The sequence below is a fragment of the Pinus tabuliformis genome, chromosome 9, assembly GCF_031772625.1.
Source record: "Pinus tabuliformis cultivar Carrire ecotype Pingquan chromosome 9, CPIR1, whole genome shotgun sequence".
Taxonomy (NCBI): Eukaryota; Viridiplantae; Streptophyta; class Pinopsida; order Pinales; family Pinaceae; genus Pinus; species Pinus tabuliformis.
The window spans coordinates 1,421,283,602-1,421,302,825 of record NC_142307.1 but is presented as its reverse complement, the minus strand read 5'-3'; the positions used below and the strand labels follow the sequence as shown (position 1 = coordinate 1,421,302,825).

The window sequence follows — 19,224 nt, the reverse complement described above, 5'->3', positions numbered from 1 at the left end:
GTCGATGTGCTTGGAGCGATCATGAAATACGGGATTCTCTGATAAACGAATCCCACTCTGGTTGTCACAAAGGATCACAGTAGTATCCAGCGTATGTCCCAATGTTGTTAAAAGCGCGATCGGGATTAAATCGGCGCGGGGAACGAATCGGAAAAAATCGGAAAAATCGGGAAAAAATCGGAAAAAAGCGGGAAAAAATCGTTTGGTACAAAAATATTCATTTTTTTTCATTTTTTTTCAATTTTTTTAATATCTAAACCATCTACAACATAAAATAAATACATTGACACATAAATATGATAAAAAAACTAATATATAAGATGTTTAATATCATTTCTAGCGCTAAAATCACACATAACATTGAATCATGTCCTGAATAGTAAGTCCTGACTCTTGAGTCCCAACTCAGCCTCAAAATATCAACAAAAAATATGATAATGTATCTCATCATGTCATAATGTCATATACAATAAAATGAAGTCTAATCCTATTGATTTCCTCTGCCCCTCTTGCGAGAAAATGCCACAGCTTTCCCTTTCCCTCTAGATGTAGATGTTGGTGCCTGTGCTGGTGGAGATGGCAGTGGAGTTTGATGTGCTCTAGAAGCTGAAGAACTAGAAGTAGGAGCTATAGGAGGTAGACCATGTTCTCTACTGGTGGCAGGGGTAGCCCGAGCAGGTGGTGTCACCTGGAAACATTACAATCTCCCAATCCTGAAATCCTGAAAAACTGATAAGTCTGCTGGATTTTAAATGAAATCTAAAATTCTACTTTCTCCATATGAAATCCAATGAGGCTGGAACCACTCTCAAACATCCTGAGTCATTTCATGGTAATGTTAAAAATTTAAGTAAAAGGATGAAAATGAAGATTAAGGAGAATGTCACTTTTACTTTAAGAATTTAACATTACCATGAATAGCATATCCATACTAGGGCCTAGACTTTATCATTAAGCTGCCCCACTCAAAAATTATTTGTTTCTTTCAAAAAAAATTGCATGAAAAAACCCAAATGACCAAATGAAAAACCAAAAAAAAAAATTATAAAATTGCGCTGTCCCAAGCCCCAGCGATTTTTTCGTTAAAAATCGCGATTTTTTCGAAAAAATCGCGATTTTTTTAAAAAAGCGCGATTTTTTCAATAAAAATCGGCAAAAAAAAATAGGCGATTTTTTCGTATAAAAATCGCGATTAAATCGGCAAGCTGAAAAAATCGCGATTTTTTCATTAAATCGCGATTTAATCGCGATTTTAACAACACTATGTCCAAACAACTCACTAAAGAGCTTCCACAACCAGACAACTTCACAGGGGGCCATACTCACAGCAATGTATTCGGCCTCATTGCTCAACGCCACCGACTTCTGCTTCCTGCTCATCTAGTATATCAAAGAAGAACCCAAAGAGAAACAACACCCGGAAGTGCTCTTTCGATCCACCACACTACCTACCCAATCAACATCAGAATAACCATGCAACCTCACATCTCCAACAGTGTATGTCAGTCCATGAGTGATTGTACCCCGAAGATATCTCAGAAGATTCTTGGCACCAATCCAATGCGAGTGATAAAGCTCAACCATATATCCAGACGGGAGTTCACCAAGAACATCAATGCTCCTATGAGTTGACGATACTCAGAAGCATTTCCCAATACAGGTCTGGCAGCACTACCTTGTAACTTCTTCAAGTTAAGCTCCATCGGGGTAGTCACGGGCTTGCAATCCACCATTCTAAATCTCTCCAATATCTTCACCACGTATTTTCCTTGAGATAGGAAAATTTCTTCTGGCTTTTGCCAGACCTCTAACCCTAGGAAATAATGCATCAGTCCTAGGTCCTTTATCTCAAATTCGAAAGCGAACTCCCTCTTACATTTGTGAATGAGAGGATCTGCACCATGCAGAAAGAGGTCATCAACATACAACACCAGTATGAGAGGTTTATTATCTTCAACCTTAAAGCAAAGGTTCGGATTGGATTCACTCCTAGTGAATACCAGCTTCATGAAATAGCTATCGATCCTCTCATACCAAGCTCAGGGTGCTTGCTTCAGCCCATAGAGAGCTTTCTTCAACTTGCATACATGAGATTCCCGATTATGAATCTCAAACCCCTCGGGTTGTTCCACATAGACTTCCTCTTTAATCAAACCATGAAAGAACGCAGTCTTGACATCCATCTGATGTAGGTTCCATCCTTGCGAAGCAGCAAGGGCTATGATCGAGTGGATGGTGGTGTATCGGGCAACTAATGCAAATATCTCATCGTAATCCACGCCTTCCTTTTGAGAGAAGCCTCGAGCAACAAAGCGAGCCTTGTACTTTTCAGCACTCCCTTCAGCGCCATGCTTGATTTTGTAAATCCATTTCGAGGTGACAACTGATTTGTCCTGGGGTCTGGGGACCACGTCCTGACATCATTCTGCATGATGGATTTGTATTCTTCATTCATAGCATTCTTCCATACTTGATGCTTCGTGGCTTCGTCGAATGATGAAGGCTCGTTTTGAATGATAGTGCTCATAATGGTCAAGTATCTCTGATACCTGGTCGGCTTCTTGCTTTCATGGAAAGTCCCTCTAGGTGCAATATGTCTCTCGACATCTTCAAGACTTTCCCTAAGCCATAAGGGTCTCTTCCTAGAGGAGGAGGATCAATAGGATCCATAGGTTCTTCAACATCGGGCATCATTTCATCTTCCTTTTCATCCGGCTTCCTAGTGTCAGCTTCTTTATCCTTAGAATAGGAAGATTGTCAACCTTGCTAAGACCCATATCTTCGTCAAAGGTGACATCATGGCTTATTTTGACCTCCCTTTGACCAGCCACATAAATTCTATAGCCCTTAGAATTTTCGCTATAGCCCACAAAGATTCATTTCTTTCTAGATGCACCCAATTTGCTTCTTTTCTCTTTCAGCACATGAAAATATACGGGACTTCCAAAAATTCTAAAATGAGAGACATTAGGTTTCTTACCGGTAAACATTTCTTCAGGTGTCATGGAATCCAATGTTGATGATGGCATCGGTTTTGAACATATACAGCGGTATTCGTAGCTTCGGCCCATAGAAACTTCGAAATCCTTTGATCATAGAGCATGGCACAAACAACTTCCATAATTGTACGATTCTTTCTTTCAGCCACACCATTTTGCTCAGGAGTGTATGGTGTTGTGGTCTCCCTCTTAATGTCAGCGTCTTTGCAAAAGTCATGAAACTCATTGGATTCATACTCGGTCCCATTATCAGTCCTTAATTACTTGATTCTCTTCTCAATTTGATTTTCGATCAAGGCTTTGAATTGACGGAACCAGGTGAACACTTCATCCTTCTTCTTCAAGAAGTAGATCCAAGTCTTGCAAGAATAATCATCTGTAAAAGTAAGATAATATAGATATCCTCCCAAAGAGTTTACGGGCATCATACCAGATATGTTGGAGTGGACCAACTGCAATATATCTGTAGTCTTGTTATTATTTGAGGGGAATGGTCCCTTTTTAAGCTTTCCTTCGGCACACCCCGGACATACACCTTCATGCTCTACTTTGAACTCGGGCATCCCTATTACCATCTGTCTCACATTGGGTAGAGCTTTATAATGAAGGTGGGCAAACCTCTAGTGCCATAGTTCAGATTGAAGAGATGTGTCGCAAGACATGACTCCCAATGGACTTCCTCCAACTTGGTATAAAGAGTCAACCCAAAACCCAAGAGTAAAAGCATCTTTAAAATTATTTTTCCAACGCGTACCTTGCCATCGATGAATACCACCTTGTAGCCTTTGTCTTCCATTGTGGAATTGGACACCAAGTTCTTCTTGAGATCAGGTACATATAAGACTTCTTGCAAATGGATCATGTTACCTTGATTTAATTGAAGAGTAACATTCCCTACACCCTTTACAGGATAGGCAGAATTGTCTCCAAGAATAATCTCTAAATTTGTCTCCTTCTCTATTAGATTAGAGAGAGCTTCCTTGTAATTAGTGAAGTGCCTTGAGGCACCACTATCAATAAGCCAATTGCCCAACGAGTCCGGAGGAGAGGTAGTGTAGAGGGCCGATATCTGATAACACTCATCTTTCTTATTGTTAACAACATTTGATTCATACTTGAAGTTCCTTGCTTTCTTGGAGGGTTGACCATTTCCTTGATTTCCCACATTCCTCTTTCCTTTGCCATTGAACTTGCCATTCCTTTGATTGTTGTTGAAGTTGCCCCTGGAGTGATTTTGATCATCATCATGTGATGTGTCCTTTCTATTTAGACACTCCCTCGCATAGTGGCCAAATTTATTGCAAACAAAGCATCTCCCCTTCCTTCCACCCTTCGATCCGGGCTTTCCTTTGAAATGACCTTTAGACCCAGAATTATTTCTCCTTTTGGCATGAGAAGAGAGCAGTGGGGTTGCCTTTGCTTGAAGGCAATTCTAGAATTTATGATTGTTTTGCTTTCATTTTTGGAAACATTCTACTTTTGTTTTGAGCAAATGTATCTTTCATTCATGTTGAGCAATTTATCTTAAAGCACTAGTTTTATGGTTTTACTATGTTAATGATTTTTATTGCTCATATCATATTTTTCTCATAATTCTTAAAAGTAATCAACTTTCACTTTAACATCTCTCCTAGAACCTCACATTTCTTTTATCTTAGTTTTCCATATTAGGGACCACCTCCATAGCTAACCTAGGAGATAGCTTAAACAGAGAGGGGATTTAGTGTGACAACCCCTTCTCTTAGTTCCCTGCCACCAACCACACCTTGTGGGGTTGAAGATTTTTCTCACTGACTTGTAGGTAGGTGTAGGCGGCAGAGTCAACACGATCAATGGGGCACTTCATGGTGGCATGTCCTTCCATAGCGGGCTTTGGCATGTACAAGTGTCTCCAAGCTCAATAGGGGGTTAATCAAGGACCCTATTGTTGATTTGGGGTAGCATCGGATGTGCTCTAGCCATGAAATTTGGTGGAGAGGTTAGGGCACATGAGATTTCCAATACCCAAAAATGGTTTGGGCAGATTCTAAATAGTTCAGGAAATATTAAAATAATTAATATTTTTAATGGAGTCCCTAATTCTAAGCTTAGGGAAAATAAAATATTAATGTGTATTAATATGAAACTGTGTTAGAATGGTCCAAAAGACATGAATCAAGCCAGATCTAATCTTAGCCATTGATTAGGGACTTAATCTCAGCCGTTGATTTATCAACGAGAAAAGTATAAGAGGAGGCTTGGGGTCACTTGAAGGACACACTGAGGGAGACCAATCAGTTCAATTTCTGGAGCGGGCTTAGCTGAGAAATTGAACCAGTGGTCTGGAGAGCAGTCAGGAGACAACAAGTACAAAACATAGAGATGAGAGATCAGCGTAGAGGCAGAAGAGATCAGACGCAGGGCCCGAGGAAGCCACGCAGAGGCAACAAAGACTGCGCAGAGCCAGCAAGGCCTGCGCCATCCATGCAGAGGCTGCAGGAGTGACGTAGAAGGCTAGAGAGGCTGCGCAGAGCCTCAGTAGGCTGACGTAGAGGGTTTCAGGCTGACACAGAGGTCAGTAGGGTCTATGCTGGGTTCAGAAGAAGTCTTGTCTATCCGTGGGTAAGCCAGTTTGGCACCCTGTTGTACTAGAAGATTGCTGAATAATAAAGTCCTCCCTTGCTGCACTGGTTTTCCTACATTGGGTTTTTCTGGGGACATTAGTCCAAAATAATTGTGTCAATGTATTGATTCTAGTGCATATGTTTGTTTCTGTATTACGGTGTGATATCTGCAGCGGTATTTATTTTAATGTTTGTTGAAGTAATTTCGTGAATAACTGATGGTGAAATAAGTAGGAAAAGTAAACCAGTTGGTGCAATGATAGAATTTTCACACCTATTAGGTGATTTCAACCTCTAAAAGGAGTGACATGTCCATGGTATATCCTTTAAGTGGTAGGTGGCAAATGATATAATAGTGGAATGAAGTGGGGATCAGGGGAATCATCCAGACCACATGTCAAGGTTCATAGGTAGCTATAATAAGGGAAGCTCACATTCTGGTATGTGAGTGTAGGAGGGAGCAAATCGTGGTACATGAGTTACCTCGACCTTTGTTTTTCCACCCTTCTTCATATGCCTTTTGTCTTTTATTGATTTTTCTTCATAATTGCTCGGACCTCCAGGGGATGAGAGCATGATGTGTAATATGTAGCAGTGGATACCCCCTTAAGGTGGAGCGGTTCATCGCCCACTAGGGTTTGGGACAATCATGGGTTCCTTAATCATAGAGGGGGCTCATCTAGGGCCCATAGGAACCAAGGTGATGGCCATGGATAAGTGGTAGAGTTCATGTTTGGCTTTTTCCCACGTGCTAAATTTGTATGTCCTGACCATCTTTTGCATTTTTTGGTACATTTCTTGTTGAGAGTGGCCAAATTATGTTTTTTTTTTTTCTTTTTAGCTGCGTTAACCTCCGAGGCATTGTTCTAGGCCCAAACCAAGGTGCGGGCAAGGGGTGGGCAGGCTAACCCTATGTGGATCAGTTGGACACATGTGGACCCGAATGGGAAAATAGATGAATGGGGTTAAAATGAGTGGAACAGGAGTCATGTAGGTGGTATTAGGAAGCAGGGCCACGCAACCGAAATCGGGATTTCCTATGTAGTTCCAACCCAAAAGCCAAATGGTCAATGAAGGTGATCCCATGGGACTAGGATACAAGGGTAACAACGAAATCAGGAAGTGGAGACAAGAATTCAAGCCTAACCTACTCTTTCCGCCAAATCCCCCCACCAATTCATGCCCAAAAGTGTCCATGACAAATAAGCAAAATTACTCAACTATACCAATGAAAAGCCATACCTTTGGGGTTGGGAGGCCCACCTTCAAACATACATTCAGAACAAGTGGGCGAGAGACCACATGGCTGGCAGAGAAAATGGCACATCGAGTTATTTGGGGGCTGCAAGGGGCCGCTGACTTCCAGCTGAGGACCATCTAGGAGAAAAGAAATTCTTCTGTGCATACTACCCACAGGTGGTGGGTAACATGTAACAGTTACAAGTTACATTTTTTAGCTTATAGCCATTCTCATTTGCATTCACAATACTGAACTGAGGATCAAAACTGGAGTATTACAAAGCATGAAATCCAGACACAACCTGCCAAGCTGCCCACACTTTTTTGCCATGCCAAACTCCCACATCATGCTTTAAGTTTGCATAGATGCTTAGTTTCCTATATACTACATCAAATTCTTATTTAAGAATGTGTTCAGGATATATGATTTCGTCCTAAAGATTTTCGATCTGTTTTTTTATTTCAGGTTTCAAATTAAAAAGTCAGAGATATGCATGGTAGGCGATAGATTGGACACTGACATTTTATTTGGCAAAAATGGTGGTTGCAAAACGCTTCTTGTTCTTTCAGGTATATCAAAGAAAAATTGACCCCTTTTTTCATGCACGCAGATGTATATTGCATTTAAATAGTGCAGGATGTCCATATCTCTCATCAAGTTTGAATTTATCTGCAAATTCATGGATAATGCATATTTAGTGCATAAAATACGATATTCTTCTCCAGACGTCATCTGCTTTTACTTATTGATCGACTTGCTTTCTTTGAAAATGAAAATAAAACTGACGAGATTTAATTCTGAATTGCATGTTCTGATTCTATCCATTTTTGGATCTATTATTACACAGGTGTCACTACTTTATCCATGCTTCAGAACCCCGAAAATAGTATTCAGCCAGATTATTATACAGATAAATTGTCAGATCTCCTTGCTGAGAATAGAGTTGAAGTATAAGGGTTTTAAGGACCAAGATATCTGCCGATTATGTTTTAAGTTTCAACGCATCCATTTTTGCATATGTGATTCTTTCTTTCCTATTATGATTCTTGTCTGAGACATTAGATATTAATAATTTGATATTTTCCGTGTTGTCAAAAACAAAGGCTCCACGAGTTGTGTTCTTGGACTAATCTCAACTTTAAAATGTTTAATCATGGTATCTCTCTGCGCAGGCATGTGACACCCATGTAAAATTATGAGTATTCCATAACATTTAAAGTTGGTTCTAGAGCAATAATATGGTGTCGTTTAGGACACCTAAAATTTTGAAGTTTAACAACTATAACTTGGATCTACAAAAATCCTTGCCAGATTTTCTCTAAATATCATTGGAATTTCCATAACTTTCGGGGAAACTCCTCCGCCTCGTTAAACTACGCGCATTAATATTCTCAAACCACTATTTGATACAATGATCTTGATCCACTGAGATAATGTGTCTTCGATGTTCTTTTGTGATGAATGTTGCAGTTTTCTGTTATAACAGCCGATACAATGATTGAGTGCATGACCCTATGATTCCTAGAAAGTATGAAGAGATTTCGAAAAAAAATTACATACTTTTAGATACAGTGGTCAGATTATACAAACTAGTTATCAATGAAATGATTCATAATTAATCAAAAATAGCAATATATGGAGAACTTATTGGGTTCATTAAATTGATACTTGATGTTAACAAGGCCGCATAGCTAGCCTGATACTTGATGTTAACAAGGCCGCATAGCTAGCATTTCTTACTGCTCAGTTTAAATTTAGCTTAGTTTAAATATAGCTAAATTATGAGTTGTCTTTAGTGCGACTTTTTGAACTTTCCGGTGCCAAAATCTGGTGGAAAAATTTGAGGTTAAATCTTGATTTGGTTTGTTAACTGCATATTTGGATTCAGTACCCTGAAAAATCCCTAGGACGCTTTGATTGTCCAGAGATTACCCATCAAGCTTGTGATTTCAATAAATTGCTTCCGGATTTTAGAGAAATTTGACAAGAAAAACCCACCGGAAAAGCTTCCAAAAAGTCGCATGAAGTGACAAACCTCACTGGCAAACAGAAATATGTATATAAATATCTTTATTAATAAAATGAATACTGAATTGATGATTACATTTTTAGAGAGAACCCCGGTTATATACAACCTTAGGTGCCTCTTGGTGAAAGGGCATGATCTTTGGTCATGCCGTTTTGCCTAAATACTACAGCTAATCAAATTTACATAATCCTAACTAATTTTTACATAACAGTGCCTTCCTCTCGAAAGAATGCTTTGTCCTCAAAGCATACGAAACGACGGATGTTGTTGACAAAATGATTCATTCTCCCAAGAAGCTTCTTTTTCGAGTAAGTCCTTCCACTTGATCAGATATTCCTTGATAGTACGGTATCGAAGCTTCCTTTCTCTAGTAGACAAAATACCTTCTGGTTCTAGAATGACTCTTCCCTCATCATCTAAGGATGTAAGCGTTGTTTGCACTGTTTGATTATTACCTAGTGCCCTTTTAAGGCAAGATACGTGGAAGACGTTGTGAACACGACTTGTCTCTGGAAGGCTTAAACCATACACAACTTGGCTAATCTTTTTGTTGATCTGATAAGGTCCATAAAAATTTGGTGCTAATTTGTTTTTTCCTTTCTGTTTTAAGGATAATTGTTTGTATGGTTGGAGCTTAACAAATACCCATTCTCCGACTTCAAACTCTCTTTTGGTTCTGTTACAGTCTGCTTGTTGCTTCATACGATTCCTTGCATTATTAAGGTTTTCTTTTAATATTTGGACGATTTTGTGGGTTTCTTCTAGTTGATCTTTAACAGCAAGTAGATTTGTCTGGACAACCGCTAGATCCTTCCATTTCGGGGGTTCATACCCATATAAAGCTTGAAATGGCGTCATTTTTGCTGATGTATGATAAGTGGAATTATACCACCACTCAGCAAGATGTAACCATTGAGCCCACTTATTTTGTTTTTCTGTAGTGTAGCAACGTAGGTAGGCCTCCAAACATTTATTGGCAGCCTCTGTTTGGCCATCTGTTTGAGGGTGATAAGCAGAACTCATATTTAGGTAGGTTCCTATATGGCTGAACATTTTCTTCCAGAAATTACCTTTGAACTTGGCATCTCTATCACACAATGACTTTTGGAAAACCGTGTAACTTATATATATTTTTACAAAATATTTCAGCAATTTCTTTTGCTGAGTATGACTTCTTTATTGCCATAAAGTGAGCATATTTGGTGAGTCTGTCGACTACTACGAAAATCTTGTCCTTGCCTTCAGATACTGGTAATCCTTCGATAAAGTCCATCAAGATTTCTTCCCATTTCTGATTCGGAATGTTTAAAGGGTGAAGTAATCCTAGTGTCGTAATATTTTCACTTTTATTCCTTTGACATGTGTCACATTCTGTTACATATTTCTGAATATCACGATTCATTCCCTTCCAAAAGAAGGATTGACGTGCATTGTAGTAAGTCTTAAAGAATCCTACATGTCCAGTTGACAATGAGTCATGTGATTCCTTAAGTATCTTAAACATAAATTTGGAATTTGTATTTAGATAGATTCTTCCTTTGTACCATAGGATATCATTCTTCCACTCAAATTTTGAGTTGTTGGGAAGGCTATTGATTATTGCCGTTATTTTTGGATTCTCGGCATACTCACTTCGAATTTCGTTAAGCCACTCAGGGACAACAATCAAAATTGCAAGTAGTGTTGGTTCTTCATCTTTCCTGGATAGGGAATCTGCTACCACATTGTCTTTACCTCTTTTATGTAGTATTTCCAAGTCAAAAGCGGCAATTTTTTCAATCCATTTTTGTTGTTCTTCGGAAAGTGTTTTTTGTTGAAGGAGGTGCTGGAGACTGTTGTGGTCTGTCCAAATAGAAAACTTACTTCCCAAAAGATATTGCCTCCACTTAGCTAGTGGGTGCATGATAGTGAGCATTTCTTTGTTGTATGTGGATTTGAGGCGTTCTCTTTTGTTGAGCTTCCTATTTCAAAAGCTATTGGATGTCCTTGTTGCATTAATACTGCACCTATACTGAATCCAGAAGCATCACACTCAATGATAAATGGTTTAGAAAAATCTAGTGTTGCTAATATGGGAGCATTAGACATAATTTCCTTTAATTTTTCAAAACACCTTCCTGCCTCCTCATCCCATATAAACAAATTCTTCTTTAAAAGATTTGTTAGAAGTGCAGTTATATGGGCATAGTTTTTAATAAATCTTCAGTAATATCCAGTCAACCCTAAGAACCCTCTTAGCTTGGATATATTAGCAGGTTTGGTCCATTCTTTTATAGCTTTGACTTTATTAGGGTCCACCTTTACACCTTCATGGGATATAATGTGTCCAAGGTATTCTACTTCTTCCTTTCTAAAGGTGCATTTGAATTTTTTTGCGTAAAATTGGTGTTCTTTAAGTAGTGTAAGAACTTTGTCCAAATGTTGCAAGTGCTCCTTCCAAGTTTTACTGTAGATTAGAATATCGTCAAAGAATACTAATACAAACTTCTTAACATGTGGACGAAATAATTTGTTCATGGTTGCTTGAAACGTTGTTGGTGCATTGGTTAGTCCAAACGACATTACTTTAAATTTATAGTGACCTTCGTGTGTTCGGAATGCCGTTTTTGGTATGTCCTCTAATCTGATTCTAATTTGATAGTAGCCTGATCTTAAGTCCAATTTTGAGAAATACTTTGCGCCATGTAGCTCATCCAACAATTCGTCGACAAAGGGGATTGGGAACTTGTTTTTTTATTGTTATTTTGTTTAATCCCCGATATTCAATGCATAACCTGAATGAACCATCTTTCTTCCTTACCAACACCACTGGAGCAGCGTAAGGACTTTTACTTTTCGAGATGATCCCACACTTTAAGAGGTCTTGGATTAATCTCTCAATTTCTGTTTTTTGGTGATGTGGGTATCGGTATGGCTTGATGTTGACAGGGTCTGATCCTGCCTTGACTTCTATTGTATGCTCAATTTCTCTATTAGGCGGCATCTTCATAGGTAGGTCTTGAAATACATTTTCATGCTTCCAAATTAGATCTTGTATCTCTGGTGACTCTTCACTAGTCATATTTGTAGATAACATTTCTAACTAGTGACATTGTACTACATAAGCAGGTGCTCCTTTTCGAATCATCTTCATCATCTGAAATGATGATACAATTTGATTTTCTGGCGCTTGGAATCCGTGTAATTTGTACTTCTGACCTCCCCATTTGAATTTTATAAATTGTACTTGGTGGTTGGCTGCATAAGTACCTAAAGTTCCTAACCACTAGATACCTAAGACTACATCGACTCCTAACGGTAACGTGAAAAACAGAGACTCTAAACTAAAGTCTTGAATTTGCAATTTAACCTTATGGCATTTCCCCACCTTTTCAATCTTATTACTGTCAGCTACCATCACCTTCATGTTTGGTAAGGGAAATGAAAAAATATTGAGTCTCTTTGCCACGGTTGCATCTAAAAAATTGTGTGCTACCAAAGTCTATGAGAACCACCACGTTGTTTTTCTTTATGTGTCCTTTTAACTTTAAAGTCTGAGGTTGTGATATACCTGTCATAGCTGATAATGACACTTGCAGAGTACTTTCGTCATCTAATTCTGGTGAGAATTCTGGGGCATCTTCTGTTTCTTCTATGTCAGAATCTTCACTATTTGAATCATTGGTTGTTTCACAATTATATAGGTTCTTTGGTTCTTTTCCTTTAGCACACCTATGTTTGGGATCCCACTTCTCACCATAACGCTTGCATTTACCCTCTTTTATCCTTTGCGTTTCCACATTAGATTTTTCATCTTCACGACGATGTGGTGGAACATATCTTGTGTTTTTTGCGTCCGCACACTGAGGTATTCTTCATCTTGAATATGTTTTTTTGGATTTTGACCAAAATATTTGTTCGAATTTCCTTTCGGCTGTTTTTGCTTTTCGTCTTGCTACTTCTATTGAAACATCATGCATCTCAAGTTCTACTTGTAAATGGGTTTTGAGTCCCGAGACGTATGATTGAATTAGATGAGATTCTGATAACCCAGGTACTCGTGTTACTAAGGTCTCCCATTCTTGAGTGTATTCGTCCACACTTAATTTTTGTCGTAATTTGATGAGTTTTGAAAAGAACTCTTCTTCTTTTACACCTTGGAATCTTTTAAAGAATGCATCCTTAAATTTTCTCCAGCTAATGACGTGTGTTGTCTTTTTCCACCACATATACCAATTATATGCTTCCCCTTCCATTTTCATGGATGCGTGCTTGAGCTTTTCGTCATCATCATTGCTGTCATATATCTCAAAGTATTCTTCTGCTTTATTTATCCAAGCAACATTGCTTTTTTCGTTTCCATCGAATTTAGGCATCTCGACTTTTGCCCTTCGTTAGTATGTTGCTAATGGTTGAACGAAAAAGGGGTGTTGATTGATAAAGGTATCCCAGAGTGGCTTGTTTGTAAGGGTTGCGTTACTCACTTCTTGGTGGGGTGTTGTTGATTTTTTTGGGGATTCAACTTTTTCATGAGAGTCTGTTGACTTTGTTGAATTTGATGAGATGTGTTCTTGATTCTCTTCATTTTCTTTTAGTAGTTGTTCGGGTGCACAATTTGCCCTTTTACATAGAATTTCCAGCGTTGTTAAGGCCTCTCTAATGTCTACTTCTGTTTGGACATGTTGATTTTCCATCTTTATTTCTCTTCGATTTGTTGTATCCTGAAGATTTTTTATTTTGTCAGCCTGATTTTTTATATTGTCACCCTGTTTTTTGATATTGTCAGTCTGCCCCTCAAGCTTGATCTTGAATTCATCTAATCTTTTACTGACCTCATCGTGGTAGTTACTTATCCTATGCTCCACATCCAACAATTTTTTTTGGAAATCCGCTATTATCATTGTCGACATTGAGTGAGTTTGTGGGGGGCGTGTATTTATTTTCCAGCTTAATTATATATATATATATATATATATATATATATATATATATATATATATATATATATATATATAAACGTTATATATATTTAACGTTATAATTATATATGTAATGTTTAGGAATATGTTATATAATTTTAACGCGGACAGTCACATCCTCGTAAATGGTCACGCGCTGGTTAACAGTCACGTCCACCGGAAATATTACGCAACCCACCGTAAGAGAAGGAGACCACCGATCCATTCGCCGCCCACCGTTAAGAAAAGAGACCACGGCTCACACCAGGTCACCGCAGCTACCACGACGGAATTGACCGAGGTTTCAGCGTAACACAACAGAACCCATGCAATTGAGGACGATGGCTTTGCCTGGTCACCGTAGATGCAGAACGATGCAGTTCACCCAATGGACAAAGACGCAGACTTTACCGATGTATGATGTACCCTCCGCAGTCTTCCTCTGATGGTCAGCGTCTCACCTAGCATATTTTCCAGGCAAAATACGCACAACCCACACGCACTGCTGTTCTATGGAATCCTGTAGGGTCTGATGGCCAGCAGAACTTGTGGGTGTCCCAGTGTGAAGCTGGCTCTGATACCAGATAAAGTGACAAACTTCAATGGAAAATGAAAATATGTATATAAATATCTTTATTAATAAAATGAACTCTGAGTTGATGATTACATTTTTAGAGAGAACCCCGGTTATATACAACCTTAGGTGCCTCTTGGTAGTCATGCCCTTTTGCCTAAATACTACAGCTAATCAAATTTACATAATCCTAACTAATTTTTACATAACATCGCACTAAAGACAACTTCAATATATATATATATATATATATATATATATATATATATTGAGAGAGAGAGAGAGAGAGAGAGAGAGAGAGAGAGTTCATCAACAATGAGGCTACATAACTGTCATATCCAAGAATAACACCCAAATAGGGTGGGGAATTGAACTAGTGACTTAACATGTAGGAATGCCTTAACAAGGCACCCATTCCTCGTATATCCAAGACCCCATGGACAATTAAAGTAGAATAATTAAAATATGGAATTTTTTTTGCATTTTATTTATTTTAATTGAGATTGATTAATTTCATTTATCTATTTATAAAATAAAAAATGGTCTATTATTTTATTTTAATTTAATATATTAATTGATTAAATGGTTTATTATTCGTTAATTATGATGGTTTATTATTCGTTAATTATGATTGTTATTTAATTATTTTTATTCATATGTAAGTTTACAATGTAGAGGAACTAAAATTTTGATTAGAGTAAAATAAATAATTTTTAAATAGTATTATTTTTTATTTGAATGAGGACATTCTTGTCCAAACTTAAATGGAGCTAAAAATTAAGGATATGATGGAAGTTGGTTGAAAATAAAGAGGAGTTACTCCAAAAAAAAACAGACAAAGAATACTGGTCAACATATATATGGAAACCTTGAAATTAAGTACGCAACACACTTTTTTTTTCTAAGCATTTAATTTCTTCTGCAAAACATTTAATTTCTTTTACAAATTATATTATGTTCAAATCTTTCCCTCTCTTGTTTTGGTTACGTGTCATGTTTGGTGAGCATGCATTTATATCTTGTTTGCGTAGTCTCTCTTGTTCTGGTTACGTGTCACGTTTGGTGAGCATGCATTTATATCTTGTTTGCATAGTCATTAATAACCTTCACCCTTTCCATATCTTATTCTATGAATTGTCAGACGTAAACGTACCATGTACAATGTATGATCAAAGTGCAAAATCATCATTATAGAATAAGAGGACAGTCCTCTGCACCAATCAAAACACAAATAAACAAAATTTTAATTTTTAAAATAAATAAATTACTTTTCATTTATAAAGTAGACTTTATATATTGAAAGTTTAATTTTTAGTCAACTTGAATTAATTCATTGTTCAATGCAAATCGATTACGTTATTACCTGCCAACGGAGCAGGAATAATAAGGGAATTAATTTTCTTTTGTACTGGTATCATCCCTCCTGTAATCTATCAATACTTGTATCCTTGTCTTAGGGGATAAATATGAAAATAAGTCAACTCCAAGTCCAATAATTTAACAGATCCTATTTTATGGAGATTCGTTCGAAACTTGGAATTAGGAAACAACAAATAAGTATGATGTACATAACGAATAAAACTCTGAAGACAGTTTTATCGGAATATTTAAATGTTGTAATTTGATTAGTGATATCCTGCTTGCTTCAACTTAAGCAAGGGACATCGTGAAGAATGACATAATAACAAATTTTAACATGTAACAATGAGTGAGCATTTATAAAGATGATATTGAAATTGATAATGAGCCCCCCAAGCCATGGTGAAAACATTGATGCCTGATAAGCATGGAGTTACGTTGAGCTTTAAGTTGGGCCTGTTGTCACACGAACTATCACTTTTCGAGATAAAGTCCTAAAGCTCAAGTAAGGCTTTGATATAACTAAGAGGGAGGCCATTGTCAACTCAGAAACCCTCTTTTGTACTTTAGGCCAGGTTTTTTCTAGCTCAAGGGGGGCTTCCCTAACATAGGATTGCTGGGATTTTAGGCAATGAGTTCAAAGTTAATATGAAGAGTAAATTCCAACAAAACAATTTTGAATGAATTAGGAAAATAAAATGAATGGAAAGACCAGATACTAGTGTATTTCAATTGGCAAATGGGATTAAATCAAAAGCTCACATGGGAGGCTATCTTAATGATGGGAAGAGGATAACGTCACTTAAACCCTCAAGCAACAATCACTCTCTCCTTGTTGTAATATGACTAAGGATATTACTAGAACAAACAACATCCAATGCTTATGGAGATTATGGTCTCTTGGCATGAAACACAAGTCCATTTCAACAGTTTGGACTTTGTTTTCAGCACAGATTTCTAGACAATTTTGAATTATAAACTTTGGTGAAGGATAGCTTCTCCTAGAAGAAGAGTCGGGTTTTCTCTCAAGTTTGGGTTTCCTAGGGAAAATTTGTTGTCTCTATTGTGTATCGTTGTGTCTTTATGATCTTTCTTGTTTTTACTATTTTCGCTACATTCTATTGATATTTTTTGTATATATATAATTGCTTAATGATATTAGTGGCATACAAAGAATTAATTGAAAATCATTAGAAGTAATTAGCAAATCAGAAAATCATTTTTGATCTTTCTTGTTTCTACTATTTTCGCTACATTCTATTGATATTTTTTTTATATAATTGCTTAATAATATGAGTGGCATAAAAAAAATTAATTGAAGATCATTAGAAGTAATTAGCAAATTAGAAAATCATTTTTCTACTTGCATCTTTGTAGAAAATTGAACATGGTATCAGAGCGAGGTTGAAAGAACAACCACTAAAGTCAGTGCTAGAGAAACAATAGCAAGCATAGAAGAAGGTCGAGTTCTGTGTAGGAGTTTGTCTACTAAAGAACTGAATTAAGGTTTGCCGAAGGCCATATGCCGCAAGCTAGCCGTGCTATAGAAAAAGCGGTCGTTGAAGGATAGCATTTGGGGTCCATGGCTTTACTGGTTTGCACGACTCATCTGGGTTACTCACCTGCACTGCTTTATCTTCATCTAATGGTAAGGTTTGAAGTGAACCTTGAAACTGTCTCAATTGGTTCGGACGATTGCATCTAAACCCTAGTTCGAAGTTTTAACGTTCAGTAGGAGCCTCTTTAATGTAGAGAGCAACTCAGAACTTGGCTTTGAGTCCGAAGAGACGGAACTGAGTTGACGCCTTTACCATTTGAGCAGTTGAGAGTTGGAATCGAACAATGTTTCTCTATAGTTAACTCTACAACAAGCCAAGGACGCTGTCTGTGCTACTTATGGCAACGTTTTGGGCTGAAAATGCATGAAATCATCGTAGCCATGGGCAAAAGGTTTCGACTTATTGCGGCCGGACAATCATGAAAAACTTCAGACCATTATTTTCGTTAAAGTGTTTAAGGATATACGTTCTCTGGTGCAATTCAGATTGACGGGGTCGCAATAGGATTACATTGTGGTTGAGATTGATTTCAGACGAATTGTTATGCTAGAATACAACAAAGAGAAGAACATGTTCGAGAAGGTTCATCAGGAGACTTTCGGCAAGTCGGGATGTAGGAGAATAGTTCTAGGGTTGTATTTGGTAGTGTATCCCAAGGGTTGAGCTATGATGATATGGGCTTGAGAGAAGCAGAAGCTTGTTTAGGTTCTAAGTCAAGAAAATGTTGTGAGACTCGCCATTTTTTATCCTTTGGAAGCCCATAAGTGTTGGTAGTTGACAACTAATTATGTAAATTTAGGTTAAATGTATTAGTTATTAACAAGTTAGTTTTATATAGAAACATCAGTTATGTAACTGGGGAGGCTCATATATAAAACTGATGAATGCTCGAACTATTGTAATGGAGAATCATTTCATTGATTGAATAGAAATTCCAATCCCTTGCCTCGTGGATGTCTCCTTGACACTCTGTTAGGGTTTTACCACGTAAATCCCGAGTTATTACTTGTGTGGTTGTATTCAGTTTCTTGTCGGTTACATTCCTTTCTTGGTTAATTTATAACTGTAAATGCCTTCTTTCTTGATCAGTAACTCATCTAACAACAAGTGGTATCAGAGCCATGTCTGTCGAGCCTCAGTTGAAATGAGCGGATGAGTGGTTGCAGAAGGAGTTTTTCGTGGTTGTGGAAACGTGCACAGTTCTGCCGATAGCCGAAATCGTTGAAAACATGGAAACGTGCACAGTTCAGCCGTGAGCATCTGTTGTAAGGAAAAAGACTGCGCAAACAAGGAAAAATCGCTCGCTGTGAAATGAGGAGGCCCGTGTAGCCGAAATCGTTGAAAACTGCTAGTTGGAGGAACGTTGTCCCTACACAATTGGAGGAACCCTGTGGTGCAAACGAAATCATTGAAAACTGCTAGTTGGAGGAATGTTGTCCCTACACGATTGGAGGAACGCTGTCAACGGCTTCAGATGCTGGTGGTCTTGCAGTAGGAAAAGAAAAAAAAAGAAAAAAAAAAGTCGAACTCTGTGGTTTCTGAAAATCGTTGGCCTGTCGAGAACCACCCAAAAAAAAAAGCATGCTAACCTGTGCAATCGAGGAGCCGTTTGTCAAGGCAGAAGTGGTCACTGCTACTGTGTGAAGAGGATTTTTGAAGGGGAAACCACTGAGAAGAAATCCTAGTAAAAAAAAAAAAAAAAATCAGAAATCATTTGTTGTGAGTTCAGAAAACCAGTAACAAAATTCCAGAAAGATGAAGTAGGGTTTCATTAAAGGGTTTCTTTAGATTGAAGAATAGAGACATTTTTTTTTTCTCTCTTTCAAGAAACTGAAATTAAAAAAGGGGGAATTTGTTTCCAAAAAAAAAAAAAGGTTTTCATTGAAGAACAGAGATTTTGTCCAGGAAACTCAAATTAAAAGGA

General features: G+C 37.7%; 1 protein-coding gene across 2 annotated transcripts in view; it reads left to right on the top strand.

Annotated features, from left to right (window-relative positions):
* LOC149153869 (phosphoglycolate phosphatase 1A, chloroplastic-like) overlaps positions 1–8,001 on the top strand; it is a 295,703-nt gene extending 287,702 nt beyond the window's left edge. Inside the window, exons 10-11 of one of the 2 annotated variants that reach the window (XM_089439667.1) lie at positions 7,308–7,411; positions 7,690–8,001. In XM_089439667.1, coding sequence (XP_089295793.1) covers positions 7,308–7,411; positions 7,690–7,796 — 211 coding nt within the window. In that variant the 3' untranslated portion in view covers positions 7,797–8,001. The remainder of the gene's footprint in view (positions 1–7,307; positions 7,412–7,689) is intronic. The other variant, XM_089439669.1, reaches the window with a different exon arrangement.
* The last annotated feature ends 11,223 nt before the right edge of the window (positions 8,002–19,224 follow it).